Source organism: Podarcis pityusensis, assembly GCF_964106645.2.
Source record: "Podarcis pityusensis genome assembly, chromosome: 12".
Classification (NCBI taxonomy): Eukaryota; Metazoa; Chordata; class Lepidosauria; order Squamata; family Lacertidae; genus Podarcis; species Podarcis pityusensis.
The window spans coordinates 13,987,728-14,006,677 of record NC_138037.1 but is presented as its reverse complement, the minus strand read 5'-3'; the positions used below and the strand labels follow the sequence as shown (position 1 = coordinate 14,006,677).

General features: G+C 41.7%; 1 protein-coding gene across 1 annotated transcript in view; it reads left to right on the top strand.

Moving 5' to 3' along the window:
- The window catches only part of PTPRN2 (protein tyrosine phosphatase receptor type N2), a 610,006-nt gene that overhangs the window by 99,452 nt on the left and 491,604 nt on the right, over positions 1 to 18,950 (top strand). The window contains exon 3 of the mRNA XM_080974012.1: positions 4,187 to 4,300. Coding sequence (XP_080830138.1) covers positions 4,187 to 4,300 — 114 coding nt within the window. The remainder of the gene's footprint in view (positions 1 to 4,186; positions 4,301 to 18,950) is intronic.

The window sequence follows — 18,950 nt, the reverse complement described above, 5'->3', positions numbered from 1 at the left end:
GCACATCTTCCAGGCAGGCAAAAGGATTTGAAGAGGGTACAGAGCCAGGACTATTGAGGGGTGAAGCCTGGAGATACGAGGCTGGACTACGAAGAAATGTGCCCTGGGAAGATACAGAGGCCTGGATAGCTACAATTCACACCCACACACACACCCACACACACCCCGGCCTGAGATTCCCCACCTGTGCACCAGAGCAACTGTCTTTGGCTTTGTGAGATATCATATCACATAAAAAGTAGGCTGCTGTTCTTTTTGCAGGATAGTGTCCTTATGATGTGGTGCAGTTTGGCTGCTGGAGTAGGCAGATGCAGCCCATGGTTCCATAGTGGATCCTTCTTTATTTTTAAACTGAACAACAGCTCCCAGGGGGCAGGCTGGTAAAACAAATGTTAAAACAGCTCCTTCACTACATAAAAGTAGAACTTACTTCTTTGAATTGTAATGAGTTCTCCCAAGCCTGGAAAGATGAAATGAGTGCAGCTAGAACCTTTTCAGACACGGAGAAAGATGTCTGAAGAAATCAACTTAGCGAGTGCCACAGTAGACGCTGTATCAGGGAAGAAGATAAGCAAAAACAGTGTTCTCTTAAGCGGAGTTAAAAGTAAAGGTAAAGGGATCCCTGACCATTAGGTCCAGTCGCGGACGACTCTGGGGTTGTGGCCCTCATCTCGCTTTGTTGGCCGAGGGAGCCGGCGTACAGCTTCCGGGTCATGTGGCCAGCATGACTAAGCTGCTTCTGGTGAACCAGAGCAGCGCACGGAAACAACATTTACCTTCCCGCCGGAGCAGTACCTATTTATCTACTTGCACTTTGACATGCTTTCGAACTGCTATGTTGGCAGGAGCAGGGACCGAGCAACGGGAGCTCATCCCGTTGTGGGGATTCAAACTGATTGGCAAGCCCTAAAACTGATTTTCTTATCAAGCATTTTATTATCGAGAGACTCTATAGTCCTCTCTTTTCCCCTCATTAAGGAATCATTTTGAAAACCCAAACTATAGCTTCTTCCTTTCAGGGAGAGATGGAGAGGACGTGGGACGGGGGGAGAGAAATTATTGCCATTTAGATCCTTCCTATATAATCTTTCAGTTTTGCTCTTTGATTCACATGTGAATGCTTTCTGATGCTTTCAAAGTTTAACCTAAGAGGATTTCTTCCTCATGAAGTCAGCATTCTCTTTGACCTCTGTGCAGAGGTGTATTTAGGGTCCCTTGTGCTCTGCACCACATAAAAAGCACACACACTTTACCATAGCCACATTAGCAATTACTACATTTTATGTGTGACAGCAGCCGCGCATTGCCACACACATATACATCATGCACTCCATAGTCTGATAGGGGTTTTTTGCACATGCCCCTAGACCTGCACCCCTGGCAGGGGCTGATTTCACCAACCCCTAGTATGCCTCTGGCATACTGTGAGCAACTACTGTCAGAAATGAGAAGCTGTTTCTCAGATTGCATTGTATTGTGCTATATCAAAATTTGAGCACCATAGAATTCTATAGAATTCAAATTGTAAGTGTTCTTCAGACCATTGATGGTCCATGCACCATAGTTTGGGGACCCTGGGTCTACACTCAGGTAGTGGCCAGTTTCAGAATGGGGACATTCCCAACGCTACCTGGAGATGCCAGGGATTGAAACCGGACCTTTTTTTTTTTTTAAAAAAATAATATTTATTAAAGTTTCACAGGAAAAACAAATTAAAAAAAACCACATTAGTAAAGAAAAAGTTAACAATAAAAAGAAAAAATACAAAGTAAAAAGAAAAAACAATTTAAAACAATTTCATCTTTTCCTCACTTCTTTTATGTTTACTTGTTTCCCGGACCTCCTCTTACCTCCCTCTTCTGTATTCTAATTAAATATGTTAATCCAACAATTCCTTTCCCTCCTTTTTAATCCTAATTTTTAATCTTGATATAATATAACTTTAAATTTTACATTTTACATATTAAAAACCAATTTTTCCATATTCTTTTGTGCCTGTACAGCTAGAAACCACTTAACTTCAATCCACCATCATTCTAACATTCATTAATTTTGCAATATTTCTGTAAATAATCTTTGAATTTCTTCCAATCTTCTTCCACCGACTCTTCTCCCTGGTCACGGATTCTACCAGTCATTTCCGCCAATTCCATGTAGTCCATCAATTTCATCTGCCATTCCTCCAGTGTGGGTAGATCTTGTGTCTTCCAATACTTTGCAGTGAGTATTCTTGCTGCTGTTGTAGAAACCGGACCTTTTTGCATGTGAAGCAGATGCTGTACCACCATTAAGCCACAGCCCTTCCCCAAGGTTTCTCCAAGCTCTCCGGGAATGCGCATAGATGGAGGGTGGGAATGGCATATGCAGCCCTGCTCCTCACATGCATTGAATGAACATCTGAAAACAAAAACGGGTTGGGATACTCTGAACAACCGTGCTGTTTTGTAGCTACTTAAAGGCAGTTGCTAGGCTTATCTCCGGGGATGAGAAACACAAAATAGATAAAGCATTTCATCAGACCAGCTTGCTTTGTTGTAAGTGTGTGTAGAGAATAGAGCAAGCATGTGTTCGCCAGGAAGGAAAACATCACCACACGTCCGTGTATCCCTTTAGAAGCTATCCATAGCTTCAGAACTCAGTATTTTGTAGGACAGAGAAATATGAAATCCAAGCTAACTCAAAATATATGGTGGTGTGGCAGAAATCTTTTGTGTGGAGTAATCGTTGCTCAACTGTTAGGAAGAAATCACACTTGAAAATTTGCAGAATTTTTTTTTTTTTTTTAAAAAACATTTTAACTGCATCTCTTCAAGTCTAGGTTATATAATATAATATAAAATATTCCAGTTTATAATGTAAATTAAATGACTTTGATATAGGTGTGTACTCTATAATACCATAGACGGACTGTTTGAATGTTGAGAGCAGCTGTTTCCCCCTCTATCTACTCTTTCATCTTGTTGAAGCTCCATATAAATAAATAGGTACTTCCAAATTAATTCACAATATTATGTTCTATTAGTCAAATTGCACTGTCCCTTTTGATTATGAATGCAATATCTGCAGTAATTACTGAATTAAAACAAGCAGTATGAAGAATAGCATGCTAATTAAACTTTTTGCATTTTCAATAGTTTTCTGTGGATCACTGTGTACAGGTGAAGACAACAATAAATGCACCCATTTTTTTGAAGCCTAGCGCTGCAGATGGTCAGAGGATATTATAAGCACCCGAGTTCTAAATTAGTCTTTTGTATGGAAGGGAGAAAGGTAATTTGAATGTTTGAACTCCCCCTCCTCTGCCTATCTTCTTCTTCCCACACAGGAAGCTTGTCTTGAAATGAACAATTCTCTAAATAAAGACTAATTAGGACCTAAATTAATTAGAAGGTGTGATATGAAAAGAGCTTGATGAGAAGGGTCTGTCATTTTAGATGAATGGAATGGCGCTAAATAAATTAGGTTCCATTAATATCTCATTGTTGCATGAGCCGCTCCCTTTTATTGCATTCATTAGAGGGTACTACATTAAACTAGCCTTGGCTGCTTATTATCGATTCACCACTCATTTACTACTACATAGCTCCTGTATTAAAAGGAGTGGGGGCGGGGGAAAGAAACCCTCTCTCTGCAAACTAACATACATGTTTCCTGGGCAGTCTGGTTTTCATGAGAGTTACAGTGGTACCTTGGGTTACATACGCTTCAGTTTACATATGCTTCAGGTTACAGGCTCCGCTAACCCAGAAATATTACCTTGGGTTAAGAACTTTGCTTCAGGATGAGAACAGAAATCGTGCTCCGGTGGCAGGGTGGCAGCAGGAGGCCCCATTAGCTAAAGTGGTGCTTCAGGTTAAGAACAGTTTCAGGTTAAGAACGGACCTCCAGAACAAATTGGGTACTTAACCCAAGGTACCACTTTATTGCTTTATTTATTTGCTTTGGCATTACTAGAAAGGATGTATCAAAAAGTGAAGCAGTTTTTAAGGGAAGGTGACCAATTACTTTCTCATTACCACGTTTCGTACAACTGGAGGTATCTCTTTCTCATTACCATGTTTAGTGCAACTGTCATAGTAACAGAACATATTGCAAATTTCTTTGTGTATGTAGGTATGTCATAGAACAATGTGATTTATTCACCCTTTTACCTTATGCCCCACCCCTTTTTTTTTACCTTCTCCAGATGGAGTATTTGGGAGATGTCAACAGGTGCCAGTGATAGACGTGTACAAGTATGAAGTTTCACCACTCATCCTCCAGCACTTGAGAATTGTCTTAGAGAAGCTGTTACACAGAGGTACTGTACAGAACAGAAATGTTAGATAGCATGTGGATATATCGATTCATTGGTATAAAGGGGTCCAGCTTTTGCAGAGCTTTGAGCGAAACATTTTACTCCAGCCATGTCAGGTAGGCTTGGAATGAGCTGCGTTGCTTCCCCAGAATTCAGAAACCTCTTCTGCCCTTTCTGTTGAAGGAGGACCAGTTGCAGTCCAGTTAATTATTAGGTCACTTCCAGACAACCTGTTTCTTCAGCATTCATCCTGATTTGTTTGTGGAGAGATTAGATGGCACCGACTATTTATTGAGCATGCATTCCTATTTGTTTGTGGAGAAGTTGCATGCATAGCTGTCAACCGTCCCTTATTTGGCGGGAAAGTCCCTTATCCCAGCACTGTGTCCCGCTGCTGTCCCTTATTGCTAATGTCCCTTAAATTTCCCGGGTTTCAAAGGAAGCAGCTCCTCTCCCTCCCCCCTGCTGGCCAGGGAGGAGGGAGGCTCCAACTGTGTTGCTTGGCTGCGTTGCTCACCCATTAAGGAGTCTAAGAACGACTGGGGGATGGAGCTTGCATGCCTTGTGCCGATCAAATCGGCCGCATTGCCTGGGGACTCGCCTTTGCTCAGCGCTTCCCAGCGGAGAGGTGACGGAGGTTTTCCTTGCTGCATCCCCTTTGCTGGGTTGCTGCGCTGTGGGAACCACTGCTTGAGGCTTTGTTTGGCTGCTGTCTGGGCTTTCTGCCTTTGGCTCAGAGGGGCTCAGAAGTTGAACATACCTGTGCTCCAAAAATCCCTTATTTTGGCTGCTGGTCCCTTATTTTCAAATCTGTAAGTTGACAGCTATGATTGCATGGCATGTCTTTCCTTATTGCAATAAGTCAACTCTTTTGGGGAGGCAGGTTTGTTGCACAAAACCTCAAATCCAACTTCAATTGTGCAGCCTGAATTTGCTGATATGTGAGTGAATCCCACCTGAAAATAGCAGTAGGCTGGAAGCCCCCTTCCACTACTTTCTCCCAGGAGCAAGAGCAGTCCCTTCCTGTTTGAGATTAATGCAAGCAACTAGCTCCTACAGGCACAACTTCATGACAACGGGGCTCAGGAGTCTAAGGGAAGGAAGCTGCTGGTAAGGCTGTGTAGGGCAGCCAGCAAGAAAGGCCATGAAAATTAATTACATTGCCAAATAATGCACAGCAAATCTCTTTCGCTCTTTTGTAACAATTTTCCTCTGCATGTTTCATTTTCGGCCATTTGGGCGTATGTTTTATCCGATAATAAGATATTCAGCTTTATTGCAATTACGATTTCCATTTTTCTTCCCTGTTTCATAGTCATTGATTACTTCCAAATTATACCTGTGATCAAAGCAGAGATCAAAGAGGTGTTAGGTTCTGTATCAATAAATTAAAGTAAAAAAAAAAATTACAAAAACATCCCTATTAATACAGAAGACCCAGGTAGGCTACTGTTAGAGGCTGCAGATATAATATAAGGCTGGTTCTGCCTGCTGTTTACAGAAAGCTTTTTATTAAAGGATTTTCACCTTGTTGTGCGAAATGTTTCATTTCCATCCAAACATTTGGGGAACCGACTGTTTCTCTGTATGCTTCATCTCTTTGTTCTTCTTCGCATTATAGCGCTGTATCTGATATATCCTGCAGTATTACAATCAATGTGGAGATGCAAAAATTGCTTGATTTCTTCCATCCCTCTTGTTCTCTTCTTCCCCTTTGTGCATTCTTTCATTATTCTCCTTGTGAGTGTCACAGTCCCCCCCCCTTTTCTGTACAGCAAGGCAGCTCTCACTTTTAAAAACCTGCTACTGGAAAATGCATTTGCCTTCCATCCATGCTACTCCTTCATCAAACCTGTCATCCACATTCACTTTCATCTTTGCATCTTACCTCAGGTGCTATCCTGAATACATAATATGTCTCTGCAACATGGGCGGGGCAGCTTGAAACTGGCACTACTGCCAGGAATAGGTAAGGACCCATGTGAGGATGGATGGCCCAGGGGCGCAGCTCTGTATCTAGTCCCTATAAACAGGCCATTTCAAGCAGATTCCGGTGGCCAGCCATGTAAGAAGGGGCTCACAGAGCCAATTTGGAAAGAATGGGAAACTCTGGGCTCCTCCTGTGTGTTCCTGCATTGACCTTGCATACTCTCCTCTCCATTCTGGGGTCATATGGAGTACATTGTCATCAGTATGCTGACGGCACACAGCTTTACTTCTTCTTTACAGGTGTGGCAGTGGATGTGCTGGACTTGTCTTGCCTCGGTAATGGGGCAAGATGGTTTGAGCATATAATGCCAATCCTGGCCCGACTGCACTGGCTGCGAATTAGTTACCAGGCCCAAATCTAAGTGCTGGTTTTTGATCAATAAAGCCTTAAATGAGTCAGGACTGTAATACCTCAAGGATTGCCTGACCTGGATCCTGCAATCACTATCCCGAGGCCCTTCTTTGTGTAACTCCTCTGTGAGAGGTCCAGAGGGTGGCAACATAAGATTGGGCCTTTTCAGTGCTGGCTCCCCGTTTGTGGAATGTTCTCCCCAGGGAGGCTCCCCTGGAACCTTTGCTACATTTAGGCTCCAGGCAAAAACATTCCTCTTCTCCCAGGCCTTTGGCTAATTATACCACCTATGGTCTCTTGAACGCTGCATGTGGGGGTTATTGTTCTTAGTATATTAGTTTTACTGGGTCTTTCATGATATCATTGTCGGAACCGTGGGATGGAAAGCCAGCTGTCTTGGCCCTAGCCAGAATGTCTCCCTTCTCAGCCTTGCCGCTGCGGAGATCCATCAGTCATTCTCCAACGTACGTCTGCGACTCATGCTGCTGTACATGCAAGAGCACACATGACTCAGCAGAGTAAACACACAACAGATCAGGCTTGAGGTGTGGATTCTATACTAAACTACGCATTTATTATACATAAATCAGGACAAAGAAAAACATGGCCTCTCTCCTTGTCGTTCTTCTCAGAGAGAGAAAACAAAAGCAATACATGTTCCGCTCATGGGACTCCAGCAATCTGTGCTGGAATGTAAACAGACATGTGACATGTAACAATCCCACATATCTGCAGCAAGGGTGGAAAGGAATTCCCATCAATCATGTACAAGTGTTTGCTCTGCTTTTGAGCAGGGTGGGGCCAGTTCAGATCTTACTTTTCGTTCTTTGACTGTTTTTTATTTTTAAGAACCACTCTTCTAGCAAGAGTTCATGGTACTTCACTCTTTGTACCTTTTTTTTTCTTTCAAAAACACAAGCTAAGGAAATATGCACAATTTGTTCTATTCATGCTGTTAATGGTAAAGATTAAAGAGCTATTCAGGATATTTATTGCTGGAAATTCTGGCTTCTGAGATTTCACCAAACACTGTGCACACTCTTTCAAATACTTTTGCAGCTCCATGTACCCAAATACCTCATTGCTAAAAATTAAAGTAGAGAAAGACTGACACTCCACCTGATGCAATCACTGCCTAAGAACAGCCCTGCCTAAGATGCAAGGAAGATGCCGTTTTAAGGAATCCTTATGTGTGCGTCTATTTTCCTGTTTGGTGAGCCAGCTAGACAAGGTGAAAATGGATCGTCCTCAAGTATAGCATGAAAATAATAATGATCTATGTTGCTGTTGTGATGGGATGGAGGGGTGTTTTTTTTTTAAATCCCTTGTCCATTTAAAAAAGAGCTCTAGAAATCTTTGCTTGGCCATAGTAGATGATCACAACATATACAGTCTTATTTAACTGGCTGGAGATCTTCTTCTGAGGCATTGCATTTTGAGATATTAGCTCTCAGGCTTGCTTGATGTATGCTTCAGCAAACAACAGAAAACTAGTGTTGTCCTGGGATCTGTGTCCAGGAGGGAGACTATGACAGGCACTGTGGTGCATTTTATGTGACATGTGTTACCAGCATAGCTTTGGCTATTATTTTAGGTTTTCTGCAGAATATGAGGAATGCTTTTCAAATCTGCAGTCAAGTTGGGGTCATGAATCATTGAAGGAGGTTCATTCTACCAGACATACAGTTGGTTGGAAGTCAAGATATTTGAGAGGGCATTTTCTATGGCAATGCCCAGTATATCCTTTCCCCAGAGCAGATCTGCTGAGCTGCCTCTTTAATACACTTTAGGCTCTATTTTAAGACCGTGCAGTTTTAGCAGGCCTTTGCCGTATTTGCCTGCTGATGTGTTATCCTCCTTTATTTATTTATTTATTTATTTATTTATTTGGTTTGCTTGTTTTACCTGCTGTGTTCTACTGTGCTTTTTGTCATGCTTCTACTGCCTTAATATTTGTTTGTTTTCTGAATTTTTTTTATTTAGGTAATTTAAAAATTTTAGTAGCTGGGAGCTACCCACTGTTGTTTACTTGCGAAAGCAGAGAGGGCATGTAGTTCAATTCCTAACTGCATCAAAAGCAATGAAGTCTGCAGGTGAAAAAGTTTCGAATCACATGTAGTAAAATAATGCAACTTAAATTAATACATATTTGCAACACTAGATGGTAGGAAAGGATCAGTAAGATTGCCCTGGAAGATATCCTTTGCAGTAAAAGTAATTAATATAGGATCTACTTTAAATATGTGTGCAGGAAATCTTGAACTTAAGCAATACTTAAATATTATATTCAGTTTAAGATGGCACAGAGAAATAACCTCAAGCCATGTTCCAGCACAGTAGAAGACACAGATGCTACAGCTTCCATGTGCATTTCTCCCTTATGGAACTTTATGGAAGATACGTTAAATCTTTTCATTCAAAAAGGCTTGTGGCTGTTACAGTAAAGGTAAAGGGACCCCTGACCGTTAGGTCCAGTCACGGACGACTCTGGGGTTGCGGCCCTCATCTCTGCTTACCGGCCGAGGGAGCCGGCGTACAGCTCATGTGGCCAGTATGACTAAGCTGCTTCTGGTGAACCAGAGCAGTGCACGGAAACGCCGTTTACCTTCCCACTAGAGCAGTACCTATTTATCTACTTGCACTTATGGTGTGCTTTAGAACTGCTAGGTTGGCAGGAGCTGGGACCAAGCAACGGGAGCTCACCCCGTCGCAGAGAATCGAACCGCCAGCCCTCTGATCGGCAAGCCCTAGGCTCTGTGGTTTAGACCACAGTGCCACCCACATCCCTTACAGGCTGTTACAGCGGCAGCGGGAGGCCCCATTAGCTAAAGTGGTGCTTCAGGTTAAGAACAGTTTCAGGTTAAGAACGGACCTCTGGAACGAATTTAGTACTTAACCCGAGGTACCACTGTATTTAAGTTCTAATGTGTCTAGTGGCTGGGGGACCCAGTCAGATGGGCGGGATACAAATAATAAAATTATTGTTAATTATTATTATTTACTTATTTAAATCATTTCGGGGTCCAGGCTGTGCATCCACCTGTTCGTAAATTGACAACAGTAGTTTGCCTGATAATTTTCAATACAAGAGCTGGAAAAGGAACTAACAGCCAATCACTTCCACTGATTATTCTGAATATTTATTCTTGTTGAACTTTCAAATACTGGACCACAAAGCGTTTCCTTCTTTTGTGCAAATTGACGTTTAGTAGACTAAATTACTGTGAGGTTTGCTTAACTGCCACCCAGCTCCATGTTTGCTGTGCATTTTATCACAAGGATCATCAGGAATCCAATTTTGTGAGTAAGCGAGCAAGTCAATATATTCCATAAAGCAGAAGATACTGAACTCAAGTAAGAGACAGATAGAAAGTAAGCAGCAATCGATCTCAATAGCTGGTTTGTTGTCATGCGCACTTATGGATTTGTGTTTTGTTCCTCTGATTTTATCTGCTGTTTTAAATTCAAAGCATTATCACGCCACGATTTACATTCTTCAAAACGCTTACTATAACCATTGGTAAATAAAATGTGTGTTGTTGTTTTTCAACTCAAAGTAAAGTAATGGTTATATTAGAGCCTTAGATATACAAACCCTAAAGGATATAATTAGACTAGTTGATCAAATGTCTCCTCAAACATCCTCAAAACAATTGTGTTGCTGGAAGAGTAGCAGGCCTTATCTTCATGTCACATTTTCAAGTACTTCCCCAAGAAATTCAGTGTTTTATCTGTGGCCAAAAAGTTGTATTTACCATGCTGAGGCAAACAACAACTTTTTGGTTGCCCTCATAGCACAGGTGCTAGTTCTCATCCTATTCAGGTTTCAAACCTGAAATGAAAAATTGATGTGATGAATAACTGGTTCTGAGTAAGGCTTTCATGGTGATTTCTTAAGTGTATCTGTCAACTCCTTGCCAGTCTTAGATATCAGAAGGTGTGGAACTGGGTAAGAAGGAGAATGTAGGAGTTATTATGGGACGATGAGTGATAAGAACTGGAGGGTATTCATAGTTATGTTATTTCAGTCTAAATATGTCTAGATTCTCAAAATATGTGAATATTGGAAAGAGAGAAACACTTTCTAGACTGTGCAAACTATTCCGGAATCTCATGCATTCCACACCTATGACTCACCACACCTTTGTCTCATCTCTGTTCAGAATCCCTCCGCCCAAAATATTAACTTCTCATGACATTCCTTCATGGTGGTAGACATAGCAGAAACTCTTGGTCATTGTTCTCTTGCTCTATTTTCTGCCCTTATTCCCTACAGCTGTATTCCCACCAGTGACCTCTGTCCTCTAACCTCACCCTGCCCAACAGCCCACTCTCTTAAATTAGCATCTCTGGTCTCCTTTGTTGCCCATTATGGTTGGAATTCGCTCCTAGAACACTTTTGTGATTCCACTCTTCTTTAAAATACTCTTCCTTGAAAATTGTTTTCAGTTCATTTTGGCTGAACCACTTATAGGCCGCATTGATACGCATGCTAAATACATGAGATGCAATGGGTCTGGGGGTTGCAGGCTCCCTGCTTCCCTTCTGCAGTACTCACTGAAGAATGGTTTGGCATGCATAGCCGTACGTTGCCTTTGTGGCAAGGATGCTAATGAAGAAGCCTTTGGATCTGCCCTTGAAGAAGGTGACGATTGCTTCAACTTTGCTGCTTTTATGGATTTGTGAATGAAGGTATGGTAGCAACACAGCAGCGTAATAAATAAATAAAAATACTGACATTGAATCAAGTTCTTTTAAAAAAAAATCTATCTGGCTTTTATTTCAGATAGAATTGCATTGCATCTATCAAGCAGTTTTGTCATTTTGTTGCTCAAATATGAACATTGTATATTTGTGGCTATTTTTAATACAATTAGGGGGAAGGGGTCAATGAAAGCTACTCATTACTGACCACCACCATGGCTAATAATCTTACTAGGATCATAGGCTGTTATAAAAAACCAACTCAAGATGGTAGCAACCATCTGTTGTACTTTGTTAACCATTACTTTATGTTGTTGTTGTTGTTTAGTCGTTTAGTCGTGTCCGACTCTTCGTGACCCCATGGACCAGAGCACGCCAGGCACTTTATGCTTTAATGCACTTTATGCATTAATGCATTTGACTTTATGCTTTAGTGCATTTGTTGTTAGAAGAGCTCAGTGGCTGAGGGGAGGGATGAAGGTAAAGGTAAAGGTACCCCTGACTGTTAGGTCCAGTCGCGGATGACTCTGGGGTTACAGCGCTCATCTCGCTCTATAGGCCGAGGGAGCCGGCATTTGTCCGCAGACAGCTTCCGGGTCATGTGGCCAGCATTACTAAGCCGCTTCTGGCGAACCAGAGCAGCACACAGAAACACCATTTACTTTCCCGCCGGAGTGGTACCTATTTATCTACTTGCACTTTGACGTGCTTTTGAACTGCTAGGTGGACAGAAGCTGGGACCGAGATAAATAAAGTGAGGCAGAAGGGAATATGTTGAGAATGTGGCTGGAGGTTATGGATAAAGTTTTCTTAAAGAATCATTAAAATCTATTTCTCATGGATAAGGGGGGTAGATACAAAACCACCCCATTTTAAGGCCTGCATAATTAGAAGGAACTGTGCTAACAGATGAAGGTGGGGCATGGAGTATTGATTTATACCACCAATGTTGCCTTAACAGAGACATGATCAATCACTGATCAGTGTCGGATAGCAGCCTAAATGAGGGGGTGGGGTGGTAATTGTGTCTTAATATACAAAGGACAGACCATGTTTCAGCCTATATGAACAATTTTAATTTGTTGGAAGCTGTCCAGAGTGGCTGGGGTAACCTGGTCAGATGGGCGGCATATAAATTACTATTAATTTATATATAAGTGAAATCTGCAAATAATCTCCCCCTTGCATTATTTACAGATTTTGCACTGTATGTGCTGCATCTCTTCAGTGATGCTCCCAAAAATTATTTTGGTGCATTATGGACCATTTCCAGTCAATTTCAGCCCTCTTGAGCCCAGGTTGCTGGATAAAAAGTGCCCCATGGTAGATATTATATATTTTTGACTAGTTTTGAATAATTAAAGTGTCTGGGTTCTTTTGTTTGTGTTTTTGGTGAATTCTACTCATTACTGATGGTCAAACATGGCTGATAATTTTATTGGGGTTGTAGGCTATCCAAAAAAAAGGCAACCTCATTTATCCATCCCAGATGGTAATGACTATCCCTTCTGGCCCATAGACTAAAAACTATATCTAAATTAACAGCCTAACAGTGGTATATTGGGGCCAAAGGTGAAATAGTTCAGTTGGTGTATGTTAAAATTCCAGTTGAAACCTTAGTGCCTTGTAATTGTTTATGTCCTACTGTTTAAAAATGGCTTTAGTTCTCTTAATATATACCAGTCTTTCAACCAATGTTATTGTATTCTTTCCCTGTCCTTCATCTTACATTCCTGATTCAATTTGAATTTTCCTCTTGTCCTCCTGCCCTCTCTAGAACCCTCTCAATATTGCATTATCAGCATGACAATCTGACGCCTCAGGTTGGTTGCGCCAGATTCTATAGCTGCATAAATAGGATTGCGGATAGCAATATCACATGCATGGTAAAATGATATAATAACTTGAAGGAGGTATTTTCAAAGCGTTTTTGCACTACTGAAGAGATGGCTATTGCTGCCGAATCAAAAGCTGGAATTCACATAGCTCCGGGGCACAATTGCTTTATTTGAGCAAAATTGGCGTGCTTATTGTTACAAGAATCAATCGAAGTAGAAGAAGGGGAAGAAATGGGGAAGAGAGAGAGAGAGATAAGATGTGTGTTTGTGTGCATTTGTTTGTAGCAGTAGGAAGGAAAGGAGATGCATTCTTTGATTATTTATTACATCTTTTGTGCTGCTGCACAGTCCCAACAGGTGGAGGCTAAGAGTCGCATTGACAGTGGCATTCTAATTCTCCAAGGGCATAGCCCACAATGATCTGTTCTCACCTTTGCCTTCCAGTGGGGCTTGTGGGGTGGCTGATTATAAGCTCTGTAGAGAGGTGGCATTTACCATAAACCAGAAGAATAAAATTACGGTGGCCCAAATAATGTATTTCTACTACCCTTGTCTCTTATGCACGGAAAATGGAGTGCAAGCAAAAGCCAACGTGGCCAAAGGAACCTCCGAGGTGCCCTACACCTACAGTGGTAGTCTTTGATTTCTGAAAATGAAATCCAATATGCATTTATATTTGGCGAGTATCTTTTGTCTTCAGTCATGTACTGTGGGCCTGAGGGCATTTTTTGCTTGTGACGTTAAAATCACATGGAATACCTCTTGTGCATATACACACCCCTATATATTTATATACACAAATGTTGCTAATTAGGGGTGTGAAAGAAGAGTGACATTCTCAAATAAACATGCTAGCAACTTTATGCAGTATTTGTATTACAGGAAAAAAGTACTTATGTACCATGTGTGTTGCCCTGTAAATTTCAGGGATCATTCTAGTCATGTTTCCCAGGTTCCCCCAATAGTTCTTCAATGATGGGCATAGATATAAATCTCATAGATAGATTTTTCTAGACAGGACATTGTATTTCTGATGGTGGGTTTGAGCTATTGGATTATGTGGCTACATTATGTTTCTTGTACAAACTTCATGTGCCTACTAAGTATTATACAAAGAGATCGTGACAATTTTCTTTTTTGACTGTTGTGGAAAGTACATCTCAATTCTTGTCATGTATTGATAATTTGGAGGGCTAACACAATCTTAAGTGCTTTGATTATTAGTTGAAGACTGCAGTCAGGGTGTAAGACGGTACTGGTTCTGGTACATCCTCATTAAATATGAGAACATTTTAATTTTATAAAGCATTTTAAATTGGGTAGGTATCGTGTTCCTCGTTTAAGAAAAATAAAGTTGAAAGGAAAAAGTGTCGACAAAGGCTTCAGATTTAATTACAGTCAACTCAATATTTACACACAGCTTCTACCTACTGAAGGAAAGTACTGATTCGCTTAAAGGTAAAGGGACCCCTGACCATTAGGTCCAGTCGTGGCCGACTCTGGGGTTGCGGAGCTCATCTCGCTTTATTGGCCAGGGGAGCCGGCGTACAGCTTCCGGATCATGTGGCCAGCATGACTAAGCCGCTTCTGGGGAACCAGAGCAGTGCACGGAAACGCTGTTTACCTTCCCGCCAGAGCAGTAGCTATTTACCTACTTGCACTTTGACATGCTTTCAAACTGCTAGGTTGGCAGGAACAGAGACCGAGCAACGGGAGCTCACTCCGTCGTGGGGATTCAAACCGCCGACCTTCTGATCGGCAAGTCCTAGGCTCTGTGGTTTAACCCACAGCACCACCCGCGTCCTACTGATTCACTTAGTGCATAGCTAAACTATGGAATTTGATCCCACAAGAGGCAGTAAGGTGGTTTTCAAAGGGGGTTAGATAAAATCATGGAGGATAAAGGCTGCTAGTCATTATGGATATGTTGTACCTCCACTGTATTCAGAGGTAGTACACCTCTGAATAATAGATTCTGGAAACCACAGGAGGAGAGAGTGCTGTTATGCTCAGTGCCTGCTTGCAGGCTTCCCCTAGACATCTGGTTGGCCGTTGTGAGAACTAGATGGGCTAGATGGGCTGTTTGCCTGATCCAGCAGGCTCCTTTTATGTTCTTTCTGCACATACATTATGAGACTTGCATGTTCAAACTTTTAACTGAGAGGTGGACCTTCCCAGTTAAAATGGAATGTGACTCAGAGGAAAGACTGTGTAATATGTCCAGCTTGTCACAAACAATTGTAGCAGAGAATTTTTTTGATCCTATTTCCCGCCTGCAAGGTTAACTGCAATGCCAGTCAGCCGGTTGTCTTCAGCTGAGGACAATGTTTAAACTATATTTTGTGACATAAGCTGTACTAATCTTTGCTGCCTTAAACGTATGGGCTCCAGGACAATTACGCAACTAAAACCTTGCACATAGAAAGTGCGTTGTATCTTGTAACTGGTTGTCCGCTTTCCAAAATTCAGCAAGACGAAACTAAATGGCCGCTTATTAATTTGTGAAACTTGCTCTTTTAAAATGATAGATAAGAAAAGGCAGGGTTAAAAGTACAATCCTGTGCCATAAAGATTTTCTTTTCTTTTTTGAATTTTTGATCCTTTTATTTCTAACACTAAAGACGTAAAAAACAACAACAACCCACCCCATTAAAATAAACCCTATCTGATTGTGTTTAGTGAGAGAAAAGAGAACATACCGGATACGTTTCAAAATTCCATCTCATTGACAGCACTACATCCCAGCAGTTCAAATGCTTTTGTGTATGTTGCAGTGAAACGGGGCGAGGGCGGGAGAACCTTACTATACAGTGCTTGAGGCTGAGGTTGTAAAATACGATGTTTTTGTCAGGTCACTGCCAGTTTAATTGGACAGAACTGCCTCACATCTTTCTCCAGGAGTTGAACTTTTCAAGCAGAATGATGGTTAGTGACACTGGAACATAGTTTGCAGCTTGATGAAAGAAATCCCACAACACAACCCCCTACAACAAGAGAACTTAACAGGCATTACTTTAACCAGGATGCAGCATTTAACCAGTTCATCACCAGAAGAAAAAAGATGGGCTGAAGAACAAATGCATATGTATTTGTTTAAAAGAAACTAATTACATTTGCCCAAAAGATTGGCAATCTGATAGTGGTTGGACGTTTTAATATTCTCCTATTTGAATAATAAGATAAGTTTGTGTGACCCTCTCTAAGCTTGCATGCTTTTCTTTGCATAAATCCTAATATATCTACTTATGTTTTTTTCTTAAGCTCTGTCTTTTCTCTCTGTTTTTACCTCCCATTCCCCCCTTTCTCTGTTCATCCATGTTAGCATCTTATGAAATCATTTCCTTTCTTTCTGCCAGTTGCCTGCCTAACCCAATTGCCCTCTTACTTTCCTCAGTTTCTCCTCTCTCCATTTTCTCTCTGGTGATGATGATGATGATGATAATGGCCACTTTACGGGACTTAAAAAGTGAGCGGTGGTTGCAGCCTGCCATGGTGCCTCCAGAATGCCTCGCTGCTCCGCCCCATTTTCTGGCCATTGCCGCGCCCCCTCGTCTGTGGCAGAGGCTCACTGGTTCCCGCCTGGCCCTCCAATTCAAACTAGCCTATCTACGGTGGCCTGGGGTGCAGCTTGGGGAGCAGACCTGGAGGAAGCAGGCTTCACTCAGGTCCGCTCTCCAATCATTTATCCCGGCCGGTGCTGCACTCGGCAGTCTTGATGACATTCATATGTTTCGTCTTTTTCTCTCCATGCTCCTGATCATATTCATCTTCCCCATTTTCCCCTCTTGCTGCCCTATGAGTGCATCTGTGGCTACCATTTCTTTCTGCCTCTCATACTTATTTATGTCCAGCCAGGCAAGTTTTTCCCCTTTCTGTACCATCTGTTTTTTCTTTCTCCCCTTATCTTTACATTTTATCACAATTCTACTCATCCTTATTTCCTTTGCCCTGCTCACATTTTGCCCATTATGACTTTTCTTTTTGATTCCTGCATACTCCATTTTTCCTTTCCTCTCATCTACTTGACCCTATCCTTGGAGTTTCTTATTTGCACTAATGAGTCCCATGCAGCCAAACAAGTCCAACAGAAATGAAAGGAGCTTGTGCAGCAGAGGCCACAGCACCGTGGCAGAGCAGAGATTTTGCTTTGCATGCCAAAAATGTCAGGGCCGGCCCTACCATTAGCCAGAGTGTGGGAGCCACCTTAGGCAACATGAAAGGGGAGTAAATTGTTAGCTATTGAATTTGCAGGGTTGGGTTGTTGTTTTTTGCCACAGGTGCTACAATCACTCGGCAGACCTTTGGTTCTTTGCACCTTTACTTGGGGATGGGCATTGTTGTCCCACCTCAGGCAGCAGAATGGCATGGGTGGCTTTGCCCAGTAGAAGGTTCTGTGTTAACTCTTTAGCAACTACAGGCAGAGCTTATGTCTGAAACCTTGGACCAATGGACCAGCTAGATGGACTCAGCATAAGGCACAGTACTAAGTGGATTGTGCCCAATCTAATGTGGAGCTAAAAATTGTTATCATGGTGTGATTTCAAAACCGATTTTGGCCGATATATTGAAAAATCGCACAGTGCTAAAACAGACCATAAAATTGGTGTTATTACCATGTAATACTGACAAAAAATTAGTTGGGGGGAGGCAAGGGATGGGGCCGCAGACCCCCTGGGTGGGTTCTGAGGACCCCCAGGGGTCCCTGGACCCCTAATTTGGAACCACTGTCCTAAAGTATATAATTTGCTACATTGACTGTTTAGACACTGGAAATAAAATACACAGGGGGAGGAAGAATTCAGTTTGTTTTGAACGTTTTGAAACCCATGATGATGAAAACCCAAAACATTATTTGGTAGGGAAAAAAATACAATAATTGCATTGGAGAAAAGCTGGTGGAAATTTGCACTTTCTCTCGACCTCTTTTTAGAAGGGCTTTGATAGGGAACATTTAGAACTCAAATTCTGCCTTGTGTCCTCTTAGCCATGAATTTGTCAATAATCAAACCAGCCTTTGTCACAAATGTCTTACGTAATATTGATAAATAGATTTTTCTGGTGGTTAGTCACGTAGCTGTGGTTTTGAGCAGCAAAATTACAACCTGGGATATTTTTTCAGTGGATTTGTTCTACTGAGACAGTCATTTCAGTTCTTGAACACGAACTGGAACTGGGGAAACTAGCAGTGCCAAAGGGTACTCATATTTTGTGGCTGTGAGAAATGAGGTAAAATGTCTAAGGATACTGAGCTCCAAGTATCATTTCTATGAAAACATCAGCATTTCCTTCAGTTTGAGCAGGAACAATAGGAAATGCAGCTTTTTGGAAATCATTATCAGTTGAAACCACCTTGAACAAATAATAATAGAAATGTGTGCATTGTAAATACATAAAATTCAATCCTATGATAGATCCTACTCATCATTAACATTGACTGTCCATCAGCACGAAAGCACATCAAACAGAGGAAAACTAATTCTGCAGGTGCCGAATGCTTGCCAAGGTTAACTCTTACAGAGAGACAAGTTAATAAGGTCTCTCCCAGAGCTCTGCTAGAGTGCGGTAGCTACTTGGTATTGAAGAAAAACACAGAAAGCTTATGTCAGCTCTTGCGTGTTGTCAGTCACTACAAAAAAAGTCAATACTTGGACAGAAAGGCAGCTTTCGGACATGATGTTTTCTCCCCCACCCCTCCCCAGCATTGGAAAATAACACAAAGTGATGTTCCAGCAAAGCTATCCACTAATTTGTGGTGGTTGCTCAGACATGT